The sequence below is a fragment of the Acyrthosiphon pisum genome, chromosome A1 (assembly GCF_005508785.2).
Source record: "Acyrthosiphon pisum isolate AL4f chromosome A1, pea_aphid_22Mar2018_4r6ur, whole genome shotgun sequence".
NCBI classification, from domain to species: Eukaryota; Metazoa; Arthropoda; class Insecta; order Hemiptera; family Aphididae; genus Acyrthosiphon; species Acyrthosiphon pisum.
The window spans coordinates 137,415,875-137,443,302 of NC_042494.1; the positions used below are offsets into that span (position 1 = coordinate 137,415,875).

At 26.8% G+C, this 27,428-nt stretch overlaps 1 protein-coding gene across 1 annotated transcript; it reads left to right on the forward strand.

Annotated features, from left to right (window-relative positions):
• Positions 1-1,015: 1,015 nt before the first annotated feature.
• LOC100163239 (probable inactive serine/threonine-protein kinase scy2) lies at positions 1,016-27,428 on the forward strand. The gene is made up of 8 exons (XM_016802069.2): positions 1,016-1,030; positions 3,168-3,417; positions 7,676-7,844; positions 8,127-8,308; positions 10,184-10,416; positions 11,089-11,157; positions 20,855-21,022; positions 26,044-27,428. The coding sequence occupies exons 1-8, from the start codon at positions 1,016-1,018 to the stop codon at positions 26,068-26,070; spliced, it is 1,113 nt and encodes a 370-aa protein (XP_016657558.2). The 3' UTR covers positions 26,071-27,428.

The window sequence follows — 27,428 nt, forward strand, 5'->3', positions numbered from 1 at the left end:
ATACGTATTTCAACTATTTATTTTTTACCGATATCGATTAGATATTATTAAGAAAAATAATTACAATCTCATAGACAAAAAGTGAAATAATTATTTTGTGTTATATAGTCAACAATATTATATTAAGTTTAGAAAACATAATTTAACCAATATGACAAATAAAAATCACATTCGTACATTCTATATGAGATGGATTAATCGTTTTTCAAAAATATGTATTTGATAATTATATTTTTAAATAACAATTTTTAAACAATTTAATTTCTGTCATTATATTTGAACAGTTTGATATTTTGTAATTAAAATTCACATGGACATAGTTTTAACCTAGCTATTATAAATTCGTATATGTATTACATATGAAACACATCCAACAGGTTGTTAATATATACAGGTACGTGGCACCTACATAAAATGTGTAATATAATACTGGGTAGCTATGTCTTTAGAAGTTGTATTTTTGTGATTTGGTTTTAAACGTCAAAATATATTATATTTTAATTGTCAATATATTCAACAATTGAATTTGGTATCAATTAATATAGGTATCGCCGAAAAGTCTTTTTTTGACAGTTTTGATATTTATTTTATAAATAAAATAATATTTGATTATGTCCAAGAATTACTTAAATAGTATAAATTCATAATATTATTGATTACAGAATCGTATGTATTAGTTTGGCTAAATAGACGCCGCTTGGTTGATATTATTTTTGTTTCAAAGTTATTGATTACCAAATTATTTAAATAAGACCATTACTTTTCCTATTCATATTTGCACTATCTGCTGTTCATTGACAACTTAGTAAAAAAAATATAAATAACCATATATAAGCTAATGACTAATTTTCTGACTAAAATGTATTTATTTGTTCATTCCGAAATGAATTTTATTACTACGAAAATGCATTCCTTTTAGAGGTAAAATAAATACGTCCAACATGTTGTTACTATTTTTAGACACGAGGCACCTATATAATTTAATGACGTAGGTTGATATAATATAGTACGCAATATGTGTTTAGAACAAGTAAACATTATGACGTGATCGTCGTGACCTAAGGTAAAAAATGTATGGTCATAAAATATTATGGTGTAAGGATTTCCGCCAGAAGAACGCACACTTTTTTCTTATTTATTGGTGTCTCTGTGTAGAACCGATAATCATCACGTTATTATTATGTATCGGGTGATTCCATGACAATTATTATGCATCACCACGATTTACTATTGAGAGCGTCATTGGAGAAACTCGTATTTTTCAGCAATATTACTATAGTAACCACGTCATAAAGTAGGCGATAATCACATGGCATATAAGATATCGTAATATTACGTAACCATAATAATAATAGTAATAATAATAATAATAATAATAATAATAATAATAACAATAATAATAATAATAATGGTTCATTATAATATGAGTTTATTGTGATGTATAAAATCCGATCGAATTTAAAGTTGATAATATGTACATTAAATTGTGTATATAAACGGGGTCATGTGCCATAAGGTTGTAACGGTGTACCTACTGTCGAAGCACATAATTTTTTACCTTTCAGGCAACCGAAGGCATCGAAGATAAGCCCTGGTGGCTAATATTTCATTAATAATTTATGCATCGATGCATATTGTATTATTATAACATACAATATAGGCATAAGCTAAATAAATTAGAAAAATTTAGTTACCTACATTTTCCGCATATATATAAGATTATTATGTTAAGCAATTAACCAATTTTAATTATTAACTAACAATATGTGTTTAAAATTTAATTGTGTAGCAGATACGTGAGTTTGTGTTATTTATTAACATAATGGGGAGTAACGAATAGTTCCTGCATCAATAATTATTATCAAAAATATACTAAAAACGTATTAATTTATTCGTTTTAAATATGATTATCGTTGTAAATGTTATAAATGTATGAAAATGTATTCTTATTAATATTATAACTATACGTTATTTTTTTTATTACCTATACGTTTGATTTACGTTAAAACATGTTTACGTGATTATTAACACAATATCAGTCATCGCTCATTTTTCCGTTTTTACTGAAGTCTAAGTAAATTTTAATCATAGGTACTCCGTTGAAATCAAACATATTATTTAAAGGTTTCTTTTTTAGAAAATAAGGATTTAGTTTGTGTCAACATTCGCATCTTTATTTAAAGTACAATAGACGTGCTATAACAGAATCATATTATACTGAATTTATCTACATGGCTTTCATTTTATGTGATTTAAAGTTTCTGAAATAAATAAAATGTAACACAACTTTTTAATAACCACCTTTTTATTATGTATATTATAATATCCAATTTATTTTATTATTAATCTAGAGGGTTTTTATTTCATAAACGGGAAGACTTTTATAATAATTTTTAAATGTAAAAATACAAGGTAATCGAGTGAGTATTCTTCTAGTTTAAAATTTGACCCAATTTTAACTATTATCAATCATCTTATCTTATGTGCCGTAGTTATATAGAAGTATAGATAATATTATTTTAAATAAAATAAAGTTCGATTTATTTGATTATTATATTAAACAAACATTATATTTCAGTATTTTTATATCAGATATTATTTTACTATTTGTTTTGTCAAGAGTATCGTTTCAAGTGTACTTTAATACTCATTTGAAAATACAGTGCACGTTTATAGTAGAATAATAGTTCTCACAAGAACGTAAACTATTCTAACTTCTATATTTATATGTTATTCATATAAATTATTTTTAATTATATTATTTTATAACTAATAGTATTTTTAAAGGAAACGTTTCCATATTTATATATTTTTTTTAATAGTGGTGTGATGTATAAGATATAAACGAAACAATCAGCGAAATTACTATAAATAATAATACAATTTTTGAAGTACTTTATAGAGTTTTGTTGAAATATAAATACTAAACCAACCAAGTCAACTTGTGATTATTTTCGTTGAAAATAATCGTATTTTTATATTTCATGAGAAACGCAATGTTTTTGAATATTTGATTCTGATCTCATAATGCTTAAAACTATTATCATCGGTTTGATGTAATTTGTGCATCAAGCAAATCCCTAAAAGTTTTATTTTATACTTTTTAATATTATAATTATAACCATCTGCATTAATAGCTTAACTATTGTATATTTATTATGTACTAGAGTGCTGCTGTATTAGCTGTCACCAACGTTTCTCAATACATGGACGATACAGCCATAAGAAGAATGGTATTGCCCAAACTCAAAATGGTGTACGAAACCAATCCCAACGATTTGAAAATTGTTCTAAACATATTGGCGTGTTTGGAAATTATATTACACAGGCTTGAAAAGCAACAGATTATCGAGGACGTCTTACCACTGATTTGGATAGTAAACCAGACCGATCCAGAAGTTATAGCAAGAATAGCAGGTAACAATATTAACTTTATTATCGTTGCTAATTTATCTGAATTAAATAATTACCGTTCAATAATATTCTGTTTATTTTATTTTATACAATATACTACTATTTTATATTTAATAATAATCATATTGATAAATCAATAATTACTAATAATATTATGTTTTCATTAACGTAATTATTTCGGTCACACGGCGCGTTAGATAGGCAATTCAACAACATCCCCGTCGAGGTTCAACTATTTTTCCGGAGTAAAAGATTTGCGTCTGAAAATGGCTATTTCGAGACATCAAGGAATTGGTGGCCTATTGATTTTACTAGGTCTGACTCTTGCTGTGAATTATAAACTTTGACTAAACGTAATTATAGTATTTAAAATATCATAAGTTCTTAAACAATGAAAGAGAGGGAAGAAATCATGCATCTTTCGTAAACGTTAGCCAGCAGAATAATCGTGTTAGCAATTAATAATAGGGATCAAAATTTCTGAAAAAAAACTCGGGTTCTTTGCTGCTTTTTTTCGGAAAAATTGAGAAAAATTGGTTTCATTTAAAATTTCCGAAAAAATGGTTTTTTTTTCTAAAGAACTGAAAAAGTAATGTATAGTAGAAACAATCTAATAAATAATGATAGTTGATAATCATATTACATACATATTATATATACCATACCTAACTTAAAGTCTGTAGTGGATAAATCTAGAGGATTCTATACTTGATTTATAAATAATTATAATTTGTATTATTAACTACTAAAGTACTAACTATTAAGTATTTACTAATTAGTTATTTCTTATTATTTCTTAATATCATTTTATATTTAAATATATATTTAATATATTTTATTACCAACTCACTAAGTTTGATAATATACAAACTATCAAATAGTTACTATTCATCACTCACCATTCACCAGTCACTGTAATATAATTTATAAACCTATCAGCCAGTTACTATAATACCTTATTAGTTATTAGTTATTGCAAACATAAATAGACAATAAGTATACAATTTTTAACATTTAAAAATACAGGTGATTTATTTTCAGGGAAATACACTTTCCCACATAAATACCAATTTGATATGGAAATACGTTATTTTTAGAACAAATATTGAAATATTCGTATTAATATTTTAAAATTTTAATTCAATAATACATTGATAACCGTATTGGCAAATCTGAAATGACAATGACTGGTTTCCTTATTTATTTTTTAAAATGGTTGTTTTTTACATAAATTATTTTAATTTTTAAGCGTAAATAAAATTCGGTTTTTTTCGGAAATGTATTATTTCAATATTCTCCAATTTTTCCACGTTTTCCAAGGATCAGGGAAAAAAACCAAATTTTCAGGCATTTTGATCCCTAATTATTAATACAATACAGCACCGTGACCACTCACATAATATTATAATTCATAAAAAATCATAAAAATTATTGACAAGTTGCTTTCTGCAAAAAGGCCTGACAGATAAAATAAATTTTGTTCTGTTCAATATTAAAATATGTTTTATACATATTAAATAAAATGTATAGAGGCTTACGCTATAAGTACAGTATGCATTGTTTTAAATTTATAATTCTAAAAATAAAAATATTAAATTAAATTAATTTTTTTTTTTTTTGATAAATTCTAATAGCAAATTTTAAAAATGTATTTAAGTGAAAAAAGGTAAGTATAGACATTTTTTATGATTTTCTTAAAATAACTAAATTTTTGAAGAAAGATTTGTCAATACGAAAAATGATAACCTTATAAAAAAACATATTATATTTTAACAAGTTCCTATTGAAAAAGGCTCTTAAAATATTTGAATAAATGTTTTTACAATCAACATTTTTTTAAAAATCAGATTTAAAATTTTTCTAAATATTAATATATTTTTTTTAAAGTTATTTAATTTAAAGCATAACATCGTTTTTCAAAATATGCTTTCTGGGAATTTTCTGATATAAGTACATTTCTTAAGTTATTTTCCATATAGTTTTAATATTATTGTCATAGGTAGGTACGTTTAACTATATTATCAATATGTATTTGCAGGTATTTTTGTTACATCCTTTATAATATAATATAAGAATTTACTTTGCACCAATTTCTTCGTACCATACGGCCCATATTATTCACAGTTACGATTATACTTTATTAGCATACAACTTACTATTTTAAATTAAAACTAAATTACTTTGATCTTAGATATTCGAATTTTAATAATTCCAAATAAATAGTTTCGTGATGACTTGCGCCTATTTTTTTAAATATAATACTTAATTGTATTTCACATGTATAACATTCTGGTAAAAATTATGTTTTCTGTATACAAATTATGTAATTTTGTTCTAAATCCTATGTCTCGAAGATTGTATTGTTCTTTTTGCGAAGTTGTATTGTTAAGTAAATGCTCAAACAATGTATAGTAATTCAATTATAGACTCTTCTTAAGAAAACGCACTCGTTTTCTCCTTTTGATATTAATGATTTTATAAATAGATGTTGAAAGCTAATGCCACCGAGATCGGAACAAATATAAATGATTTTTTTTTTTTATTCGCGAATAAATAATAATTACAAAGGCGAGTTCTTATTTGGCTTAATCCTAACTATCCGGTACAATACTTCACTGTCAGTTTATTCTCCAAGTTTGGTACATTTTCAAATGAACCTATGCAAATATGTTTAAATATATTTACCAATTTCTTAAAAATAGCCTTCCTAATAATATAAAGTTATCCACCTAAATTAAAAACTTTATTTTTGATGAAATAGTTCTTATACACTATGTAATATTTCGTTATTATTCACAATTTTTTGAAAAGCATAAGATGTTATATAATATGTACGATTTAAAATGGGATTCGCTAACATTTTATAATATAATATACGATAGGCATACCTAACCTATAACGATAAATGAATGATACACAAGTGCAATATTTTTAAGCAGGGCTTCAAAACGTTTTTATAACGTTATGAGTACAACGTTAAACATATCAAAAAAACGATTGAAATCGATAACGGATAACATATCAGTAAACGATAAACGATTGTAACAAATAACAGTTAACGTACCAGTAAACGGTAAACGATTGAAACGGTTAACGGATAACATATCGCTAAACGATAAACAATTGAAAACGGATAACGGATAACGAAACAGAAACGATAAACGATTGAAACATATAATTGCCTGATAAAAAAAATATTTATAAAATTATAACTATCAGTAAAATATATATTATAGTTATCTTTGTAATATTATATTTTTCAATCACTCTGTTTTGTGTGGGAAACAAAATATATCCATCAGATAACAATAAACGTTTCTTAACGTTAAAATTTTTAAAACGTTTAAACGCTTAAGTTGAATAACGTTTAAATTTATATAACGTTAAACAGTCATTTGATCATAACATTTAATATACATATAACGTTAAACAGTTATTCTATCATAACGTTTAATATCCATATAACGGTAAACGGTATTATTATTTTTGATTTAAGCCCTGTTCATATGTGACCTACGTAGTAGTTGGTACGTGAATCAATTATTAAAGTTTAACGGAGTTGGTAGCAACGGAGTGGTTACATTTTGACACGTAATTTTCATATCTCACATTGCTGTCTTTCTGCTTTAGACATAGGATATTATTATCTAGTTCCTTCTACGTCAGTTGATTCTTCCAGTGCAGATATACCATTATCAATATGGTTCCACAACATTTCAGCATGTTTCCTGTCACATCACCTCACCATAACATTATTCAAATCGTGTTAACATCGACATATTACGAACACTGTACGAATTATATCACTCTCGGAATAAAACTTCACTGATGTACAAATAAATAAAACATTTTTTGCAATTTATGATATAATTTATTCTTTGTAAATAATAATTATAGTGACTTGCTTATAAGTTCCAATATCGGAAACGTCTGCAGCGTGCCAGCGTATTAAACACACAGGACTTATAATTTTAACAACACGGCATGCGAAACGCATAAAAATTAACAACAAGAACAATATAAAATAATGCGCACTACACTTCAAAATATGGATTATTATTATTTAGAGTGAGCGTATAGAAAAAAATATATATATATTCACATATAATATATACGGCTCGTGATTTTAATCTCAACTACTCAACCCAATTCCATTTTATTGATTTTAAATATTTTGTTTCACGGATAACCCACAGTACAACTCGTATAGTTATTATATTTTATGCGAATGTAAGCAATGAAGACCAATCATATTTTTCAGTTATATACAGTATAATTTTGCGTGACAAGAAATACGGCCTATCAGTAAATATGATAGCAACGAAAATAATGCCAACGCTGATTCCACACACAATGAATCCCGGTTTAAATTTAGAGCAATTCCAAACCCTTATTGAAGTTCTACAAGACATGTTGGAACAGATTGACAGGTGAATAATAAATATTATGAATTTCGTAGTTTCCAAATTTAATTATTAAAATGTGCAAGTTAATAAATCGTAATAAATTCTTATATTAAATTATTTTAGTTTAACTATTTGAAAAAGGTCTATATTTCAATATCGTAAATAAAATAATTGATTTTGAACAAAAAAAATTATTTTCTCCTTATTTTTTGCCCTTTCTTTTAATTTTTAATTCGTTTTATTAGTATAATATATTGTGCAGCTTAATGAGTAATAAACATGAAATACAATGACTATTGTTTTTAGAAACCAACGAAATAAACTCAAATTGGATACAATATCCATGCAGAGCCCAGACAGACACAGGCCTTTAAGACATTTATACAGTTCTGACAACATGCATGCACAAAACTTCAACATACCAAACTTGAAAATTGAAACGCGCAAAACGTCAAGTGCTGAGGATATGGTTAGAAAAAATTCAGCGGGTAAGTTATAATATCAATAAATAAAAAATATAAAGTAAGCTATTAAAAAATAAATAATCTCAGTGATTATTGAATAAGTACCTATAGTAATTTCTATAACATAATTTGTTCCTCGCCTGGGTCATCGTTTTTAAATTAAATTATGGCTTTAAGCCTATGTGCATAGATCCATCCGGTTTTCTTTTTCAAATAGGACACAAATAATAGAGCATCAAATAAGAAAATGTCAATTGAAGCAAAATTATATCTAATTTCCTCTCAACGAAAAATCCATTCGGCTGTAATGACGTCTGGTTTAATAATAATTGCAACGTGATAGAGTGCTAACATATTAAATCTTACCTTAAAGACAAGCCAAGTTGTTCGAGAAAATTTTCCACCATTTTCCACATCCATAAAATACTTAAGTTAATTTTCTTTTTCTGTTTCTTTTATTGGCTGTAAAAATGTAATCATCATAATATTTGTAGAGCTGCGCAGATCTGGGTAGATAAAGTTTAGACTCAATGATATCACATTATCACAATATCATAGTGCAATCTTTTCTGAAATAAAAACGTCTAGGGGTCGAGTTCATTATATCTCATAGTCTTGTCACAAAGCAAATCTGTAAACTAGGGAGGAAAATATTCTTTAAGGCATCAGATATTATTTTTTTTTACTACTCAGAGGCAAACATTTTTACTGAAAAAACTGAATATACTCGGCTCGGTATTTTTTCTTTTGATATTACATTAATTTTCTCCTTGGTGTTGTATATTAGGTTAATTCTATAATAGTAAAAATTGAATATTTTATAATTTATTTCATAATCAGTGATTTATCGTATGTCATTTATATACCGATAATATTTTACCAGTAAAATGATTTAATAAGGTTCATGATAGACTGCCGGATTTAAATAATTTAAACTATTTGGGTAAATCAGTAGGTAGGTACTAAATTTTATAAAAATATTTATATTTTCTTAGTGTTGACTCTTTTTTTGGTTAATTGGTTATTTTTACGGGTATATATTATGAATTTCACCTACGGTGCCTTTTTAAAAATTAAACTCAACCGGTATGAATATTTTACCTTTAACAACAAAAATAAAACTTCTATGTTGATAATTTTAATTTTGCTGGAAAAATGCGTAATTCAGAATACTCAAAAATTTAGAATAATCACAAGTACCTACATGGTTTACCGTACCGCCCAAATTGAATTAGTTGTAATAAATAATTTTAAAATATTCAATTGTATTGTACTATTTCATTATTTCTACACCCAAGTAAAAATAAATTGTGCCATCAAAAGCGGCTTGATAAAAAAAAATACACATGTAATTCCGATAATTTTTTTGCTTTAAATGTTCCTATCCCATACTTGTTATTTAAATTCTTTAGACCCACTTATAAGTGCTTTACCTCATTATAAGTAAGTGTCATATTTCGTACGCAATCCTAAATGGAATTTCGTACCGAGAAACAGATATTATTATGATTATCTAAATTAAAAATATCAGTGTCCAGCGCTCGCGACGTATGTCAAAAGTAAGATAAATAATGATTCTGCTTTCCTCTATGAAAAAATATAACCAAAAAATGTCAACAACATGTCACTTCCATATCATATATTATACATGTAGGTATTATAATGTATACTAGCATGCACAATTAAGGCGTATAACATTTTTATTTATATTACCTATATATACTTAAGCCAACAATTATTGTAAAATTGGCATACGATTTAAAATGTTAGTAATAATATTGTATTTAGTTTCAAAGTAGCTGGACGGCGGCTATCCGTAGTCGTCGAAGTCTTAAAAAAAATTTGAATATTATAATAATAACATAGACGACCGCCAATTTTCGTTTCCGTGTCAAACAGGTAGTTGGTGGTTCGGCGGTTCGCCTTCCGGTTCCGACAGCAACTTCTTGCGCGTAGTCAGTTCGTTTCCGAATCGCCGGCTGTCTGACAACATGTTGAACACGCCGAAAATCCGCGTGGCGCCGTCATGTGCCTCTTCGCCCGGAAGTACGCCGGTTGGCACCGGTCTGCCAATCCGGAGACATTCCAACGTCGAGCGCCGCGGGTCCACCATCAACCTGTCACCGCCATCGGTAATTATCACTGTTATTTTCATAGTTATTAGTAGACGCATAGTCGTAGCTGATGTAGAATAATATTTATGTTATATAAACCACTTATTAATTATTATTATGTTTAACGCGAGACGATAATATGATATTATTATTATTGTTATCAAAAACGACAAAAAAAAAACAGCGTACGTAGATAATATTATAGTGCGCGTCTCACCACACGTTATATAATGCGATACATCATCATCATCACATGTCATTAGTTTTTATTACATAATTATTATGTTACTGTTATATTATATAATATATATTATTATCACTTGTTTTTATTATTTATTTCGATTTAGTGCAAGTCGCTTGTCGTTGCATTTATAATAATATATTATATACGTCATATGTTATTATTATTATTATTATTATTATTATAATATACAATATGAAGGTACTGTATAAAATGACGCGCCGTCGTAATATTATACAAACGAACCAATAACGCTGTGAGTTATTACTTTATGTTATATGCTGGCCTCAATATTCTTTTGTTTTCCAGACAACGATGATACTATTTTAATGTAATATTATTATATTTTCGGCGTATTGACATTTTTTTTTGTTTTTGACGACGCGCTTGCTGTGGATGATATGTGATTATATGTGTCAGGCGAGCTTTTAAATTGATTTTTTGCGCAGGGCTATCAGTACTTCAGACCGATTAACGGACACGATGGGTCCACATTGTCGGTGCCATCATCGACGTATGTAAGTCATTATAACGAATGAGAAAGCCGATGAGTGTTGCATTAAACGGTGTCCGCTGTCAGTGTATACTTTATTTTATACGCCAGGCCTATATATGCGTTCGCTCAGCATGATTAAAATTGATATTTCTGTTTTATAATTTATTTAATTTATGTATAAAGAGGGTGAGGCGAATTTAAGATAAATGGCGGATGGTATATTTCAAATATCATTGTTCGTATAATAATAATATTATGAGGGCCCCACTCAAGCCAAAATAAAATTATTACAATTGAAAATTGGATACTATGTATCTACCTTTAAGTTGTAAGCATGTTTATATGTAAATTACTAGATCGTGGATAATGACTTAAAATCAAATTCTTTATAAACATTATAATTTATGTAGGTGGTAATTTATCTGATACCTATTAATTATATTACGAAATATTTAAAAATGCTTTAAAAGTGGTTTTTTCAACAATAATTCCATGGTTTTTAATTAAAAAAAATGTTAAAAATAGTCTATTTGTATTATTTCAATTTTATGCATGTTTTGGTTTTGAAGCAAATCGTAAATAAAATGACCGATCTGTTCATTATACAATATATAATATGCCTGCATGTGACAACAATTTCGTTTGTCAGACCGTTGCGCAGTTTTTTTGGTACATAGGTAAAATGCATAACTCGTAATAAAAATAAAACAGCAAAGCAAACTAAATGATATTTATTTTAATTTTTTTCTTAGTACTTTTTTTGTTACATTTAGGATAGGGTGAGGGGGGGTATGTAATTTAATCTGAATTATTATCAAATTGAATTCATTCTTATACATTTTTTTTTCAAAACTGCCAACATCGTTCCGAAAAAAATGCAAAATAAAAATTTCATTTTAAGTTAAAAACACTTTGTTCTTGGCCAGAAACAAAATTTAATTTGCATTAAATGCACGCTCCAGTCAAATAGTATAATGGTAGCTAACCCATGTTTAAATTATTTATTATTTTATTTTGTAGAGAAAAACAATAAATTATCAACCACAATTAAAAAAAAATATGTATCTGAAGAAAATTTGTATGAAAAATATAGTAACATAATATTTTTTAATATTCGGAACTTAAATAATTATTTTCTTATCGAAAAATTGATTTTACTTTTAAATATATTTTCAGATAGCTTACACTAAAAAAATGATCCAGTTTTTAACGATAGTATTTGATCATTATAATAAATATAAATATACAACGTATTACATAAGTCATAAGGACTAGTTATCATCCGTCATTTACCTTAATTAAATGGAGGATAGAATGCTGAAGAATTTAACCAAACACTATTTTGATATGCCACACTGTTCACTTAAAAAAGAATATACGATGGGTCGTTTATTTTAATTTTGTTTTACTATTGTTTTTTTTTTTTTTTTGGTTTTTCGCTTTTGACGTTAGTTAGAACTTACCGGTAATAAGTACGTACAACTTGATTACACTGATTTTTCTCTACTTTTATTCGATGTATATGTACTGCTTTTTAGCCAGTTGTACGTACTAAGTAATAAATAGTTATTTTTCATTGGAGTTCAATGATTACGTCGGAAGAAATGAAATGAAATTATTTGTAAAAAATACTTTCAAGAAAATAACATAATACACCTGGTAAAACATTCAAGAACTATCGTGTTTTGAAGAAATGTTTTCCTATTGTATTTTTGGTCTTTTCATTTTAAAAATGACAAGTTTCTTTAAATATCATTGCTTTGTATTGATTTTTATATTATTGGTAAGAAGCTTTTTGCGCTTATCATTATACAAATTTAACTTTTTTGTTTTATATAATTTAAAATGTATACTTATTGGCTAATATTTAATACACACGAATACATGGTTATTCAAATCTATAATACCATTGTCCACACATTTACAATTCATATAATATTATTAAATTTAAAATTTGAAAACGTATTTATTAATAATATTCTATTGTGTATCCAAAATTACCAAAACATATAATAATTATAATTGTGTGTTGATATGTTATACATTTAAATAACCTTGTATGGCGTATACAATACAATTAATTTTATTCGGTTATTGTAGCAATATTACAACTATTAATAGTTCTATAAATAAATTCCCTGGATCGTTTACATTCTTTAATTAAACTAATTAATTTTATGACTGATATTTATAAAGTTTTCTTTGAGTCTATCAATCATATACACCAGAAATATATTATGATTATTATTTTAATATTATAAAATAACTACACCATAATATACGTCATATTATTATACTCATTGTGGTAACATAATTTAATTAACGAATGTAAGCAATTTAATTCACATGATAATCAACAGCTTGCAGCGTTACAGGTTCTTAAAGCGGTTAATTACATTAAAACTGCATTAATAAAATGTTACAAAGAAATTATTAATAATTATTTATTACAAAGAAATATATTATTGTGTATTATTTTAAATACAATTTGATCATCATCAATATTCATCATCATTCATTCGTAAATAGGTGCTATAGCCTTATAACAATCCTATAGTTATTTGATTTTTCTTCTATGACATTATTTTAGATTTAACCAAAAATTAAATTGTGATAATTTGAATAATTATATTACAATATATTATATTTGATATTTCAATTATTTTATAAAATCTAACTTGTATTTTAAAATAAGAATAGGTGGTAGGTAGTGGTTAATAGTTATTCATAAAAATCCAATTATTCAATTCTTGTAAATTATACTAGGTATACTGAGATCAGTAGGTACTATAGTACAATTTATGCTGAACGTTTATTATTTTAATACTATATAATATCTAAACATTATATTATTAAATTATTCACTGAACAAATAATATTTAAGATTTGAAAAAAATGAGAACATCAAACGTTCTTTTTAAATACCTAGAAATATTAAATGTTACAAATACATTTTAAATTAAAATATTGTTGAATTTCAAAGCTTGAATTTTTAATAAAAAATAATAATCTTATACCATACAATCGTATTTATAGAACATAAACATTACTTATTTCATTTTTAGAAAAATTAATAATTCTTAAATTTTCAGTTGAGTGAATAATATTAATAAATATAACAAATGATGCACGTTAATACGTTTTCATATAGGTACCTATAATATTTAAATGCCCCTGATTTTTTACAATATTTTATAATCTTATCATACGTTGTAATTCCTATACAAAAATGAGTGTGTTAAAATAAGTATGTTTTAACATCAAGCATTTAAATGTATACAATAAAAATTATTACATAATATTTCAATAGTAATTTTATACACGCAAACGTTTTTATTTTTTTAGCAATGCAATAAATCCCATTTGGGACAAACTATTTTATTACGTTATTATATCTATACATGCGATAAGTAATTTTCTTTTATAGAATTTGTCAAAATATTAACGCCGTTTCGAATTCCTTAAGAAACAAAAAAAAAATACAGAGCTTAGAAAGTCAGTAGATGAATATTTAGTCCCTATTTTAATAAATTATTATAAGCACCAATGTATTAATATTGCCAGTATGTAACGCCGTGTTACACTTTACCAGTAATGTAAAATATTATTAAATACTATATTTTACAATAATATTATAGTACTGTGATAAATATTATTTAATCTTAACAATATTAATAATGCTTTTAAATTATTATTACAATTTTGAGTTATTTTTTGTATTTTGTTTTATTGTTTGATTGCAACTTACGCGGAGTACAGCTTGCACGGAGCATGATTGTGAGTATTATTAAGTTGATTTTCATTAAAATAATTAAACGCATCACTGAAAAAAAGTAATCTGCTTTGAAATACATTTATGAAATATTTTTTTATTACAGTCAATGGTAAATGACTGCAAGCTAGTCGAATAATGAAATATTTATAGCGTCGTATTGACTATTGACTCGATTTTAAGATTCTAAGTGGAACGGGCACTATTAGTTTTTACTATTCTACAATACCTATGTTTTTTCCTGTAAATCTCTTTAAATTTAGTTTTAAAAATGTCAAAAAGTTTATGGTAAAACATTCATGGCTTGTAAATAGATTATTATACTACTAAGATACTTTAAAAAAAGTTAATTTATCGAATTTCCTGGTATGTTTTTCGAGAAAATTTAAAGTAAAACTATGTATACACCTCCGGCAAAATGAGAGCTGCAAGTGGCAAATTAAAAACAACTTAATTACTTTTGAGTAAACCTAGTACCAGACACAATTATTAAGTGTAAATAAATTAAAAATAATAACAACACAGTATTATTACATGTGTCGGGAACATATTTTCTTTTTTGAAAATACTTTTAATTGTTAAGAAGATAATATTTTAGACTGTGTATTTTTTTCACTTTATTCTTAGTTCCAATATCTAAATAATAAAATGTATCTATACAATTTACGATTACTTACGTATAGTAAATTTATGCACAATATATGCTATTTATATTTTATCAACTTGAGTAGCTTCTAACTGGCTTACAATCTTTATCGTTTATAATAGATTATAGTACATATTATTATTAAGTATATAACTATCAAATACTTGATATTTAATATATACATTTATTTATTTTTAATTAAAATTAGAAAACTTAGAACTATTCTAAAATCAAAAGTAATATATTTAATACAACACAATACATAAGACATGGATGAAATACCTACTATATATTTTTTTAAAGTATTTAAACAATAGTTTTATCATAGTTTCAGTATGGCAAATAGAGCAAGTAATATCCTCTACACGATTTAAAGCAATCTATGGAAAGCCAATAGACTTATCCACCAAATAAAAAAAAAATGAACTCTCGTACTTCTTCTTAACAAGTTCCATTGTTATTACATACATAGCAGTGAATGTCTAAATAACCCTTAAATATCTATTTATACCCAACCTTATTTTGTAAGTTCATAATAGTTTTGAAATAGTGTCAATGGGTTCCATATTTTCTCATGAATTCTAGTTAAATATCAAAATATTTTCTTGTTGTATTATTTATTTTTATACAGATTGGAAAATGTACCTTAAATTAATATAAATACAAAGCAACATACATAACATTAAAAATATAAATTCGCTCTTTGTTTTATAATTTATATTTCGATTAAAAATATTATGATTTATGGTCTAAATAATTTTAAAACTTGATTGTTTTTTTTTTCTATTTTCATCAACTTTTTTGAATACATTAGGACAGTATAATATATAATATGTGTACATTAATTGACTGTTAGTTGTAACTGCCAAATATAAAAATCAATATGAAGTAATCTTGCATTTTAAAGTCTGTAAAATAACTTATTATAATATCATATTTTTAATACATTCAGTAAAAAGCGTATTGTGAACAATTTAAATTCATCAAATTAGTTAATGCGACGTATAATAATATTACATAAATGTTGCCACTATTTAGGTGTTACAATGCTGAAACTATAAATTAGGTTGTACCTGAAGCAGAGTACTTATAAATTACGTACAAATATTATAATACCGGAACTATAATATCTTAAACGTTGTATTTACGCTTTTCAATCATCAAAAATGTAAGCAAAACGTATTATGTGTTGCATAATAGTATATAGTTAAAAAATATAAAATTTTATTGAATTATAATTAGTTTTATTTCCTCTTCACAATTGTATAATTTCAATAAATAGTCACAACCGTAACATTTATTTTTATTTATCTTAAACATGAATAGTAAATAATCTTATAATATAATAATATCTTATAACAATCTTATAATAATCTTTTAATATAATATTATGTAGAACATTATGCATTTATATGTGATCTGAATATTATGTTGGTAGGTGAGTCAGTAGTTTGTTTGTGTGACGTTTAAGTCGCAAAAAGGTTTTGCGAAAATGTGTAAACATTAATTTTATATCCACGGGAATTTTGGAATCCAGAATGTAATGAAATTACCAACACCTAATAACCAATGTCCATAAGGCATAAACCACCGTGGCACTGTGTAACCGACCTCGAACAATTCGATAACAAAACACAATGTTTGGCCCAGCGGGCTTCAAAGTTATTTACGGGCATAAACGTTCGGTTACCTACAATAATAGTTTTTGCCAGTCTAAGATCATTTTTCACACCAAATGGAATTCAATTTAAAGTGACGATTATTAGTGTACGTTTATATATATACATATATAATGTACCTTATATATATAATGTACTTTATGTTATATGTGTATATATCTACCTGTGTGTGAACGTGTGATCAATTGTACTGACTTTTAGGATGTTATTTAGATTGAATGAAAAGTCCCAAGGTTTGCATTGGTGCCTACGCGTTACACGTTAGAAAAATTGTGTAAAAGAATCTCAAATAATATTTTACTTATAACTGACAGAACTAATAGATTTATAATAATATAATATTCGTCCAATAATATTATTAATTTCATACTATAAAATATTGGTATTACCTATGTTTAGGTTTAATTATTACAAAACCACTGTGACGTCTATAGATAAATTGAAAAAAAGACAAAAGTATTAATTATCAAACTTTCGAGAATAATTAAAAAAATTAAATTTTATGTGCAACGCAATTTATATTTGTACGGTGACTCGTAGATAGATACTTTATGTTTAGATAAAACGTCATATTTTGTTTGTGTATTTCATTTATTTAAATACTTATCATTGAATAAATGAGATTATGTCTACTCCACAAAAAATTACCAAGCAACAAGAAGGTTCATGATAAATTCAACACAGAGTTAAAATTAAATTTAAAAAAATCATTATTTTAAGTCCCACACAAGTGTTGACTTGTTTGAAAATGTGTTGCAAACGTGTTAAATATTGAGTTTGGTTGTAATATTTTATGTAATTGACACACATACACATACTAATCAATCTTTAATATTATTATCTCTAATTTTACATTCATATTATATTATGAACTTATACAAATTAAAATAGATAGAAATTGAGTCAGGCGTATCCATGTGGGGGAGAATAGCGTTAGGGGTGGCCATCTCCCCATAACAATAATCGTCTAAGGTTGCTCCCGTATTAATTTAAATTGACCTAGTATAATATGTATAAATTCAAAGTGGGGAAAAATAAATACTGACAAATTGGAATTTTAAAATACTGAAAGGATTTAAATAATTATGGTTGTTGAATATATTATTATTGAGAGATACAGTTAACAAAGTAAACAATTTTAACATAATAATGTTTTTAATATTATTTTATTAAATATTGATCGATCAATAATCACACAAGTCATAATTATAGTTATTATTAATATTAACTATTATTTAACTGTTCATTTTTAGTGGAATTTACGTTTACTAAAAACTGACTTGGAAGTTCGGTCCAGAATTTATCAAACTCCTAGAGCAGAGTTTAAAACCATCCATTTTATGAGTATTAAAATTTAAAACTATAAATTTATTGAAACTAGGCTAAATTATAAAGTAAATCTGTGTGTAAGGTAGGTATCCACTAGAAATAATAATGTAATACCAAGTATTTTAAACAATTTTAACTAAAAACCAAGTAAATACCTATAGGCTTACCTATTATACTAATGAGATAATATGAAAATATTGTCTATTTCAATTATTACAATAATATAAATATAATAATAATAATTACTTTTAGTAACATGGTAATAATTATTGTTTTAATATTTTCTCGCGATTGCTCGTCAAACTTGGATAGTTTAAATATTAATATTTATGTACTTAAATTTTGATTTTATAAAGAAATGTCGATCATAAACATTTCACAAAATATTTATTTAGAGCTTATATTTCCTGTCACATATTTTGTTGAAATATAATTAATATATAATATTATATAATATTTTTTTCATTATTTTACGCAACATTCGAACCGAATCATATTCGATTAATCCCAAAAAGATTAAAATATTATATTTTTTCAACTTATGTTTTTATGTATGTACCTATTTATATCTCGTTAGGAATCTACCAAATATTCAAATAAAATATAATAAAAACATCAATACTTGTTTGTTATTGCCACCGCAGGATGATAATCCGTTGTACTATGATATTTTTTTTATATACATTCGAATGAATTGTTTACAGTTAATAGTATAAGCATAATTAATAATAAATATTTTATAATACATAATTATGTAGGTATTACACATTTTATTTGTTTTAACAAACATATCTTTGTAGCAAAAAATGAATTCCAGTATTAAAAATTCCGGGGAATAATTAATTATTATATTACATTTTCATAAATATTTTAAAATAAACTAATATAAAGTTTGTAAGATAGGTACGTACTTTAAATTGCATATTATGCAATAGAGCAACACGCTGACAAACATACTAACAAGATCAAAATATAATATGAAGTACAATTATTTCAAATGTTATAAGTATAAATGGCGAACATACAATTTTCTTATGGGAGAAAATTAAATTATAATCATATTATGTTATCGGAGTACTTCACCCGACACAATAAGACAATAAGTTCGATCACAGACCATAGTTAAGAGTCAGAGTTCGTGTATATATTATAGTGACGTGTAAATTTTTCATTCTATCCATTTCAAAGCTGAGATTTTTTATTGTATTTGTTTGTCCTTGTGGTGAAATGGTTTAACCTGCACTAGCCTCCCGCCCCCCTCATTTTACGACGGTGATGAGAAATATTTACCGTTTTTTGATAAATAGTTCATATTATACTAGACTGATCTACATGTAAGATAAATCGATCATGAATATCGAAATTTTATATTTTATGTTAAAGACTGTTGATATATAAGGTCACCTGGTGATAGAGGCAATAATAAACAGTTAGGTAACTAAACATTCACTATATCATCATTATTGCTGCTACTTTTTAGAAACTGGATAAAATATTTTAAAGTTTGTGTGTTGAACCATTATTTATGTTTTTATACAAGTAAAAATTATTTAGTTCGTTTTGTGTCATTGATCAATAAAATAATAAATTAATATACACAATAAACAATAAACTCACAATCGCAGCTTTTAGACAGTTTAAAATAAACTACCTTTCACTATAAACAAATCACGTGCACCTATGCGTGCAAAAGGTAAATCACTATGCATCGAATAAATCTTTTCGGTACCAATGTAGGTTATGTTGTATCGTACATCGGTTATAAATCACAATTTTCATACTAGGCAGGTTTACATTTTTTTAGAACTACTAACATTCAAATATTATTAAAAGTTTTTCGTTTTTTTTTTTTTAAAAATATATTGTGTAGGTACAATTAGAATTTAAATAATTATATCGGGTTGTGCATTTAATATTATAATATTTTTCTCATTAGCTGTAATCAAATAGTAACGATATATTATATTATTCTTTCATAGATTTTTGTTTAAAATGTATTGAGTATTAAATTGAATGAAGGAAATATCATACATTTTAAGATTGACATAAATATTTGACAATCTTTCCAATAGAAATTTAAAAAATGTATTATCTTAGTGTTACCTACTATCTTATATATTTTATTTTTTATAATGAAAGTGGAATGCAGTTTAAGTACTTTTATTTATTTTACTTTAATATTATCTTAACAGAATAACGCTCGGCAAAACGTACTTAAGTGTGTGTGGTGGCGTGTGTGTGTGTCAAAACATCGGGTACATACTTAAACGAATGATCTTTTGCGATTTTTAAGGGTGGTAGCATGCCAAACACAAGTAGCAGCGTGCCATACTTGCTAAGCTCCAGTATGAACAGCATCCGGTCAAGGAGGCAGAGTACATGTTCAAATAATTCTAGTACTGGCATTCTGCAGCAACTAGGTTCGGGTGTGGTGAAACAGTTATCCACTTTACAAAATCCGGTAAGAATATTATTATAATATAATATACTATAGTGTTTCCTAAACTATTATTATTTCAATATCGCTTGTATAAGTCGTCAAAATAATAATATTATATATATTCGAGATGCGTGGAACTCAAATAGCAACAATAGTTCCGAGAGCGTATAGATACAAGTATACAATTCTCAGTTATAGATGTTCATCCATTGAAGATGAAAGTATAATAATATATAGTTTTACGTTAGTGCATATATTTATTTAAGGCATACAATGTAGTCTTGTCAGGTTATTCTCGTCGTGGTTAAGATACAGATGTAACGATCGTTCATCTTCCTAAAATGCGAGTTTGGTATGAAAATAATCGAACTAATCAGTATTGGAACGAATACAGAATTTGAATATGATTTCTATACCAGTTATAAAATAGATAAATAAAATAAAATAAATCATTTTAGGAAAAATCTCGAGTCAAAAATTGTTTAGAATCTAAACTTTAGATACTATACAGAAAACTTGTTTCACTATCTAAAAAAATATTTCTGGCATAGTCCATCGATAGTATATACTATTTTAGGGCATTATGGACAAAGAAGAAAACAGGAAATTTTATAAAATTAAGAAATTATAACACATGACACGAGTATCTTATAAATGACATTATAGGTACATTTATTTATGAATTTAATATATAAATAACCACAAACTAAAGAATAAAAATGATTTGATATTTGTTTGATCTCAGTATCACTCTGGTCGTCTTCTTCTGACCGTGACAAGTGCTTATACACGGTCAAAAGTAGGAAAAACTTATGAAACCCAAGGATCACATGTTCGTTAGTTCAACTAATTTTCCAAAACGCCTGATCAACGTAAAGAAATCTCAGATTTTCCAATTATCCATATTATATTACTTAATATATTTTCAACAAAACTAAGAGAGATTCTGGAAATTCACTTTTAATTTATTTTGTGCCTACATAAATGTAGGACAAGCTCAACATCGATGAAGTTATTGTGAACTGTTAATTAATATGAAAACAGGGTAAAAATATGAGTACAAATCAGAATAAAAGAGAGAGGCCATGATAAGCAGTCGTGCACATTAAATTAATGAATGGAGAATCGTTAAAGTAGTTGGTTGAAGATCAGACGATATATGGGGGTGAAACAAAGCATGTGAGAACGTAGATTCTTATATATAGATACGGATGTATCAATTTTACTTGTTATTGGTTAAGAGGTTGGATGGAAATCTAAAGTGTACCGAATTTCTGCGTTAGCAAACACTGCACAAACCAATACTCTCAAAAACAGTAGACGTGAAAACATTCTAATACAGAACCGTTAAGAATCAAAAAAAACGATCTGTGATAACCATTTCCATTTAAGTCTGTTTGACGAAAATATTATAGTTACCTACTCGTGAATAACATAAGCCGTAATATGGACGGTGATTACCTTGAACGTGGTACCTATATACACTCTGAAGCCTAGGTTGCGGAATAAAGTATGCCGCTTCGACCGTGGATAAATAATCTGGTGACCGCGGTCCAACGGTCCTCGTTGTATACGGTAATATACACTACCTAGGTTTATTCGCTGGCCAGAGTGTAACAGGTGAATCATAACCCCGAGGGTGCCAGCTCCAGCTCCAGATATTCATAGCCCTGGGAGTATGATATTCCTAAGTTAATAGTACCCCCGGTAAAAATGTCCTAGGATATCAGATATTTCTAACAAAATTATTACCCCTGAGGTATGTGTGAGTATCTGAAGGTGTATCGTATTCTTGTTACACCGATAACCACGACACTTCCCATTGAAAGTCGAGCTGAGCTTGATCATACCAAGTATAGTGCCGACTACCAAATATATTCAACTGTACTCCGTTCCACGAAAGAAGGAACTCGTTTCGCGATGTAACTGATGGCTCTTAACAACCCAGGGCACTATTTAATTCACTCAAACATTCTGGGCGGCAAAGTTGTATTGCACTTCAACTACAAACTATGTTTGATTAGGGGAAATAGTGACCCAGGTCGTTAAACGCCGTCAGTTGCATCGCGAAACGAGGTCCTTCTTACGTGGAACGGAGTATAGTAGATAACGTGTCGCCAACATGTTGTTACCTACATACTAAGTATACGGAAAACGAAACAACACCGCGTAAAGTTGTTATAGTTAATGTAAGTTGTTTAACTTGTGGATAGTGTGTTACCAATATTATGTTTATATAGAACATAACACAAAATTGTAGAGTGGGAATCTGCAGGATAAGTCAGGAAAACTTGGTCATCAGTCGTCGTTGCTTTTTCCTCCGCCTCCGCCATATGATACTCAATCAAAGTTACTTCACGTCATCGCAAGTATAATTATAGCCTATAGGGGTTCAAAGTATTATGAAAAGTTGTGCCATTATGAACATATTTGATTAATTTCTTATATGTGTATAGCGTATTCATATCATAATACATATATAATATACTATATTCTTGAGTTATTGACACAACACATTGTCAGACCAGTGATTTTTTTAAAACGGGATAATTGGTTATGACTGCAGATTGGCTCAAATATGTATAATTACTGCATTGGATCCATTATAATGATATAATAATTATAATAATATATGTATTAAATTTAATAAAACAAACCCAAGCCCAATTTAACAGATAAATATAATCAAATTAAATAGAACAGGCTGAATAAAGCAAAAATATAAACATATAATATACTAGAGTAATGTAGTAGGTAGATGAAAAATAAAACATCGAAAAAGATACTTAATTAGCGATAATAGTTAAAGTAATAACAGACAATTTAATAATTATTATTATTAAATAAAATATGATGTATTAGAACTTTAAGTCACACATAGATATCATACTTAATTGATCTGAAAAGAAATCGAAGTCAGCATGATAATTATTACATAAGAACATAGCTCTAACAAGTGGGAAGTTATTAGTATGAGATAAAATGTAAAAAGTGGGAAAAATCTGTGAGATAATAATATGCTTTAAACTGGAAATTATTTAATAAATACGGAGAATTAATGTTGCGGTTGATCACGTTATGGACAAATTCAGTTGTATAAATTAATTTGGCCATGTAGTTATTTCATATTTGAGTTTAACAGGCATTTAATTTAAAGGCATTACAGGAATCGGTTTTTAACTCGTTCTAGTGACATGAATTCTGAATTAAAGTGATCGATCTAATTAATAGAACCATACACCAAAATGGATTTAACTAGAGCCGTGTAAAGAGCTTTAAAGATTTAAGGACTCTAGACTCAGACGGTTGGCGTCCCATAAGACCCAACCAGTGGGAAAATATACACACTGCCCATAATACAGATAATGCGGAATTCAGAGAATTGTTATCAATAGTATCAATACATATTTTGAATGAGTTCTGAATTCTATATACACATATCGAATGACATTTAGATAGGTACTTATATTAAAATTAAAACCTCATTATGTAGGTAATAATATTAATTCAGCTCCAAATGCCATAGTGCTAGTTCATCCAAGTCTTTTATATCATTATATTTATATTCACGCCGAAAGGTTAATTGAATGAAAACACCTAGGTATACCATGGCGTTGTCCCTAGAACACGCTGAAGTACTCCACCAATTTATTGAATTGTATTATGATTTAAAAAAACAAAAATACAATAAATAATTTAAACGAAATATTAAATGCACTCGGCTAGCACACAGCATGATGAGGTATTAATATTATATTAGGTAGGTAGATAATATTATTATTGTTTACCACGTCCGGAAATCGAACGATCCTCTTACTATTATCGCATAGTCGGCTCTACAGAAATTAGATTATAATTATGCATTTGTGTAGGTACTTACTAAAGTTACTATACTTACCTATGGAGGTTATATTATTCAACCTGTGACCGATATTTACAATAAACTCGACGATACAACTAGTTAGTTAGGTTTTTTTTAAATAATTTATTTCGACACAGACGTTATTTGAGTAGTTTAAAATCCAAGTGACTGAAAAACGTATAATATTTATACGTTTATTGTGATTTCTGCATACACCACGGTCCTATAATATAATATGACTTGATTTAAATTCAACACTTATATTGTGTTTATCGATTAACTATATAATTATTATTGTTTCAACGATAGGTATCTTCTCTACAAAATGCACGCAGTGTCAATGTCCAATCTAAATATGATTATAAATTTTGATATTTATGCACACGCCAACTCGACTCGGTTTAATATGAAAATTGTGTGATTTGTTCTAAAGTAGGAATCAACCCTATATACCCTATAACATATTATGTTGAACACGTATTATTATAATATTATTTATTAAAAAAAAAATATTGTGCACCGGCACCTACCTAGTAATAAAAATAAATAAAATTAATATTTAATACCTAAGTTTTTAATAATAACTATGAAAAAATAATTCCATCCATATACAAAAACAAAAAATACACCGATTTATGACGAGATAATAATATATTTCTACTCTCTGGTTCGTTAAAAATGTAATAGTTAATGTATATTATTATGTACACGTAGAACAAATATTTCATATTCGTGAAAACGCATCGATGTTTTAAAAAAAAAATTGTCATTTAATATAATATAAGATTTATCACGTGGTGGCGTCATTTCTGATTACTAGAAGTGGTCAAAATTTTTGACCAGCCCTACAACTGAAACAAAAAACAGATAGCTTCACTCTCAAGCTAATTTCCACTTAAATTTTCATCTCAATATAATTTCCATTTTACATAATCTTATGCGTGTCAAAAATAGCCTAGTTTTATAACAAAAAAGACGTAGACAAACTAAATAATTATGGTACCAACCGCAATAGGGTCGTTTTATATTTTTCTAAAAAAAATAAACTGCAATGTGCAAACCGAACAACAATTATTATTAGACAGGTAATAATATTAAGGTATATAGCAAGGTGGATATAAGAAACGTTATACAATGCGATATAAAAATATTAATTTAATGTTTTCTTTGTTATTTTCAGTATCAACTGTTTAGCGGCAACAAGTGAAAAGTCGTACTCAACTGACCAATAACCTGTTATATAACTTCAGAATATTACTTATTGCTTAAATTTTACTGAACGGTCCGACGTCCCGTTTAAGTCTTTGTTTTATGTACAGCTATTCCGCCAAACTCGAAACTGTAGTATTGTACATCTATCAACAACATCATCATATTACATGCAATACAGCTAGAAATCGTCAACAATTATTATTACTACTATATTATTAATGTCATAATTCTTAAGTTTCATTATATTCATAATTTATTCTTGTTCGTTAAGTGTGATTTGTTTGTTGTTGTTTTTTTCGGTCTCCTCGACGAACCGAGTTATATGTTTATTATATTGTATTATTATTATTATTATTATTATTATTATATTTGATACTATACAGTGTGTTTAAGCTAAGAGGTAGTCTAAATATTTCATTTTGGTGACCTTGAATTTAAGTGCAGTTTTCTGGAGGTAAAAAGTTGTATCAAAATACACGTTAGGAGACAATTTAAAATTTTGGGATATTTTGGTGCGCACATGCACAGTATAACCTAACTTTCTTTTTTTTCAAACAGCAACACTAATTTTTTTGTGGATGGTATTTTTGTTTTAAAAAATTGTTGTCAAAAAAAATGTTGCAACATCATTACAAAAATGATAAAGATAAAGTTAACATTTTGGAATAATCTGAAATTGTTTATTATATTTTAACCATGTTCATTTAAATTTATTTTTTTATTTTTGATTAGATTGCCAAAGTTTTGTCAAAATTATTTTTAAAAAGATAGGGCTGCCCAAATATCGTTTCAAAAATATATGGTTCTATTCAAAAAGTACAAGGTTCATGTAGATGAGCGTTTTGGCCTTTTGGGAGAGTTAAAAAGAAAATTAAAAAAAAAATTTAATGTGCCTATATAAATATGTGTATAGGAGTTACCACTTATAGCTTAACAAAAAAGTCTCGATCCAACCTTATGTGGCAAATTTATTAATATGTACCTAATAAAAAATTATAACACCAGCAATAACTACAAGTAAACAAAAATAGTTTTCCTCCTTTGCCGAAGACTGTCCAACCATAATTACTTACGTTTCTTGTTATATTTATAAAATATTTGATCATCACAAATAACTTTATTAATACATTGTGACCAATTATTGTTTTTTTATACTTACATAAATTATTTAAAATATTTAACAAATTCCTAATGGAGAGAGCCCTCCTCCCTTTCGAAAAGAGTCTGCTGAAGCACACTGTATAGCATAAAATGTACGATTATGTTTAAAGATATTTTATTCTAATTATTTCAATAACTCTTATGTCTTAAAAGTACCTATACAATAATCGGTATATAATTTCAATGTTTGAA

Coding starts and splice junctions, on each gene's coding strand:
- LOC100163239 (XM_016802069.2), top strand. Junction 7,845..8,126: donor ATGTTGGAACAGATTGACAG/GTGAATAATAAA, acceptor TATTGTTTTTAG/AAACCAACGAAATAAACTCA. Junction 11,158..20,854: donor CGGTGCCATCATCGACGTAT/GTAAGTCATTAT, acceptor GCGATTTTTAAG/GGTGGTAGCATGCCAAACAC.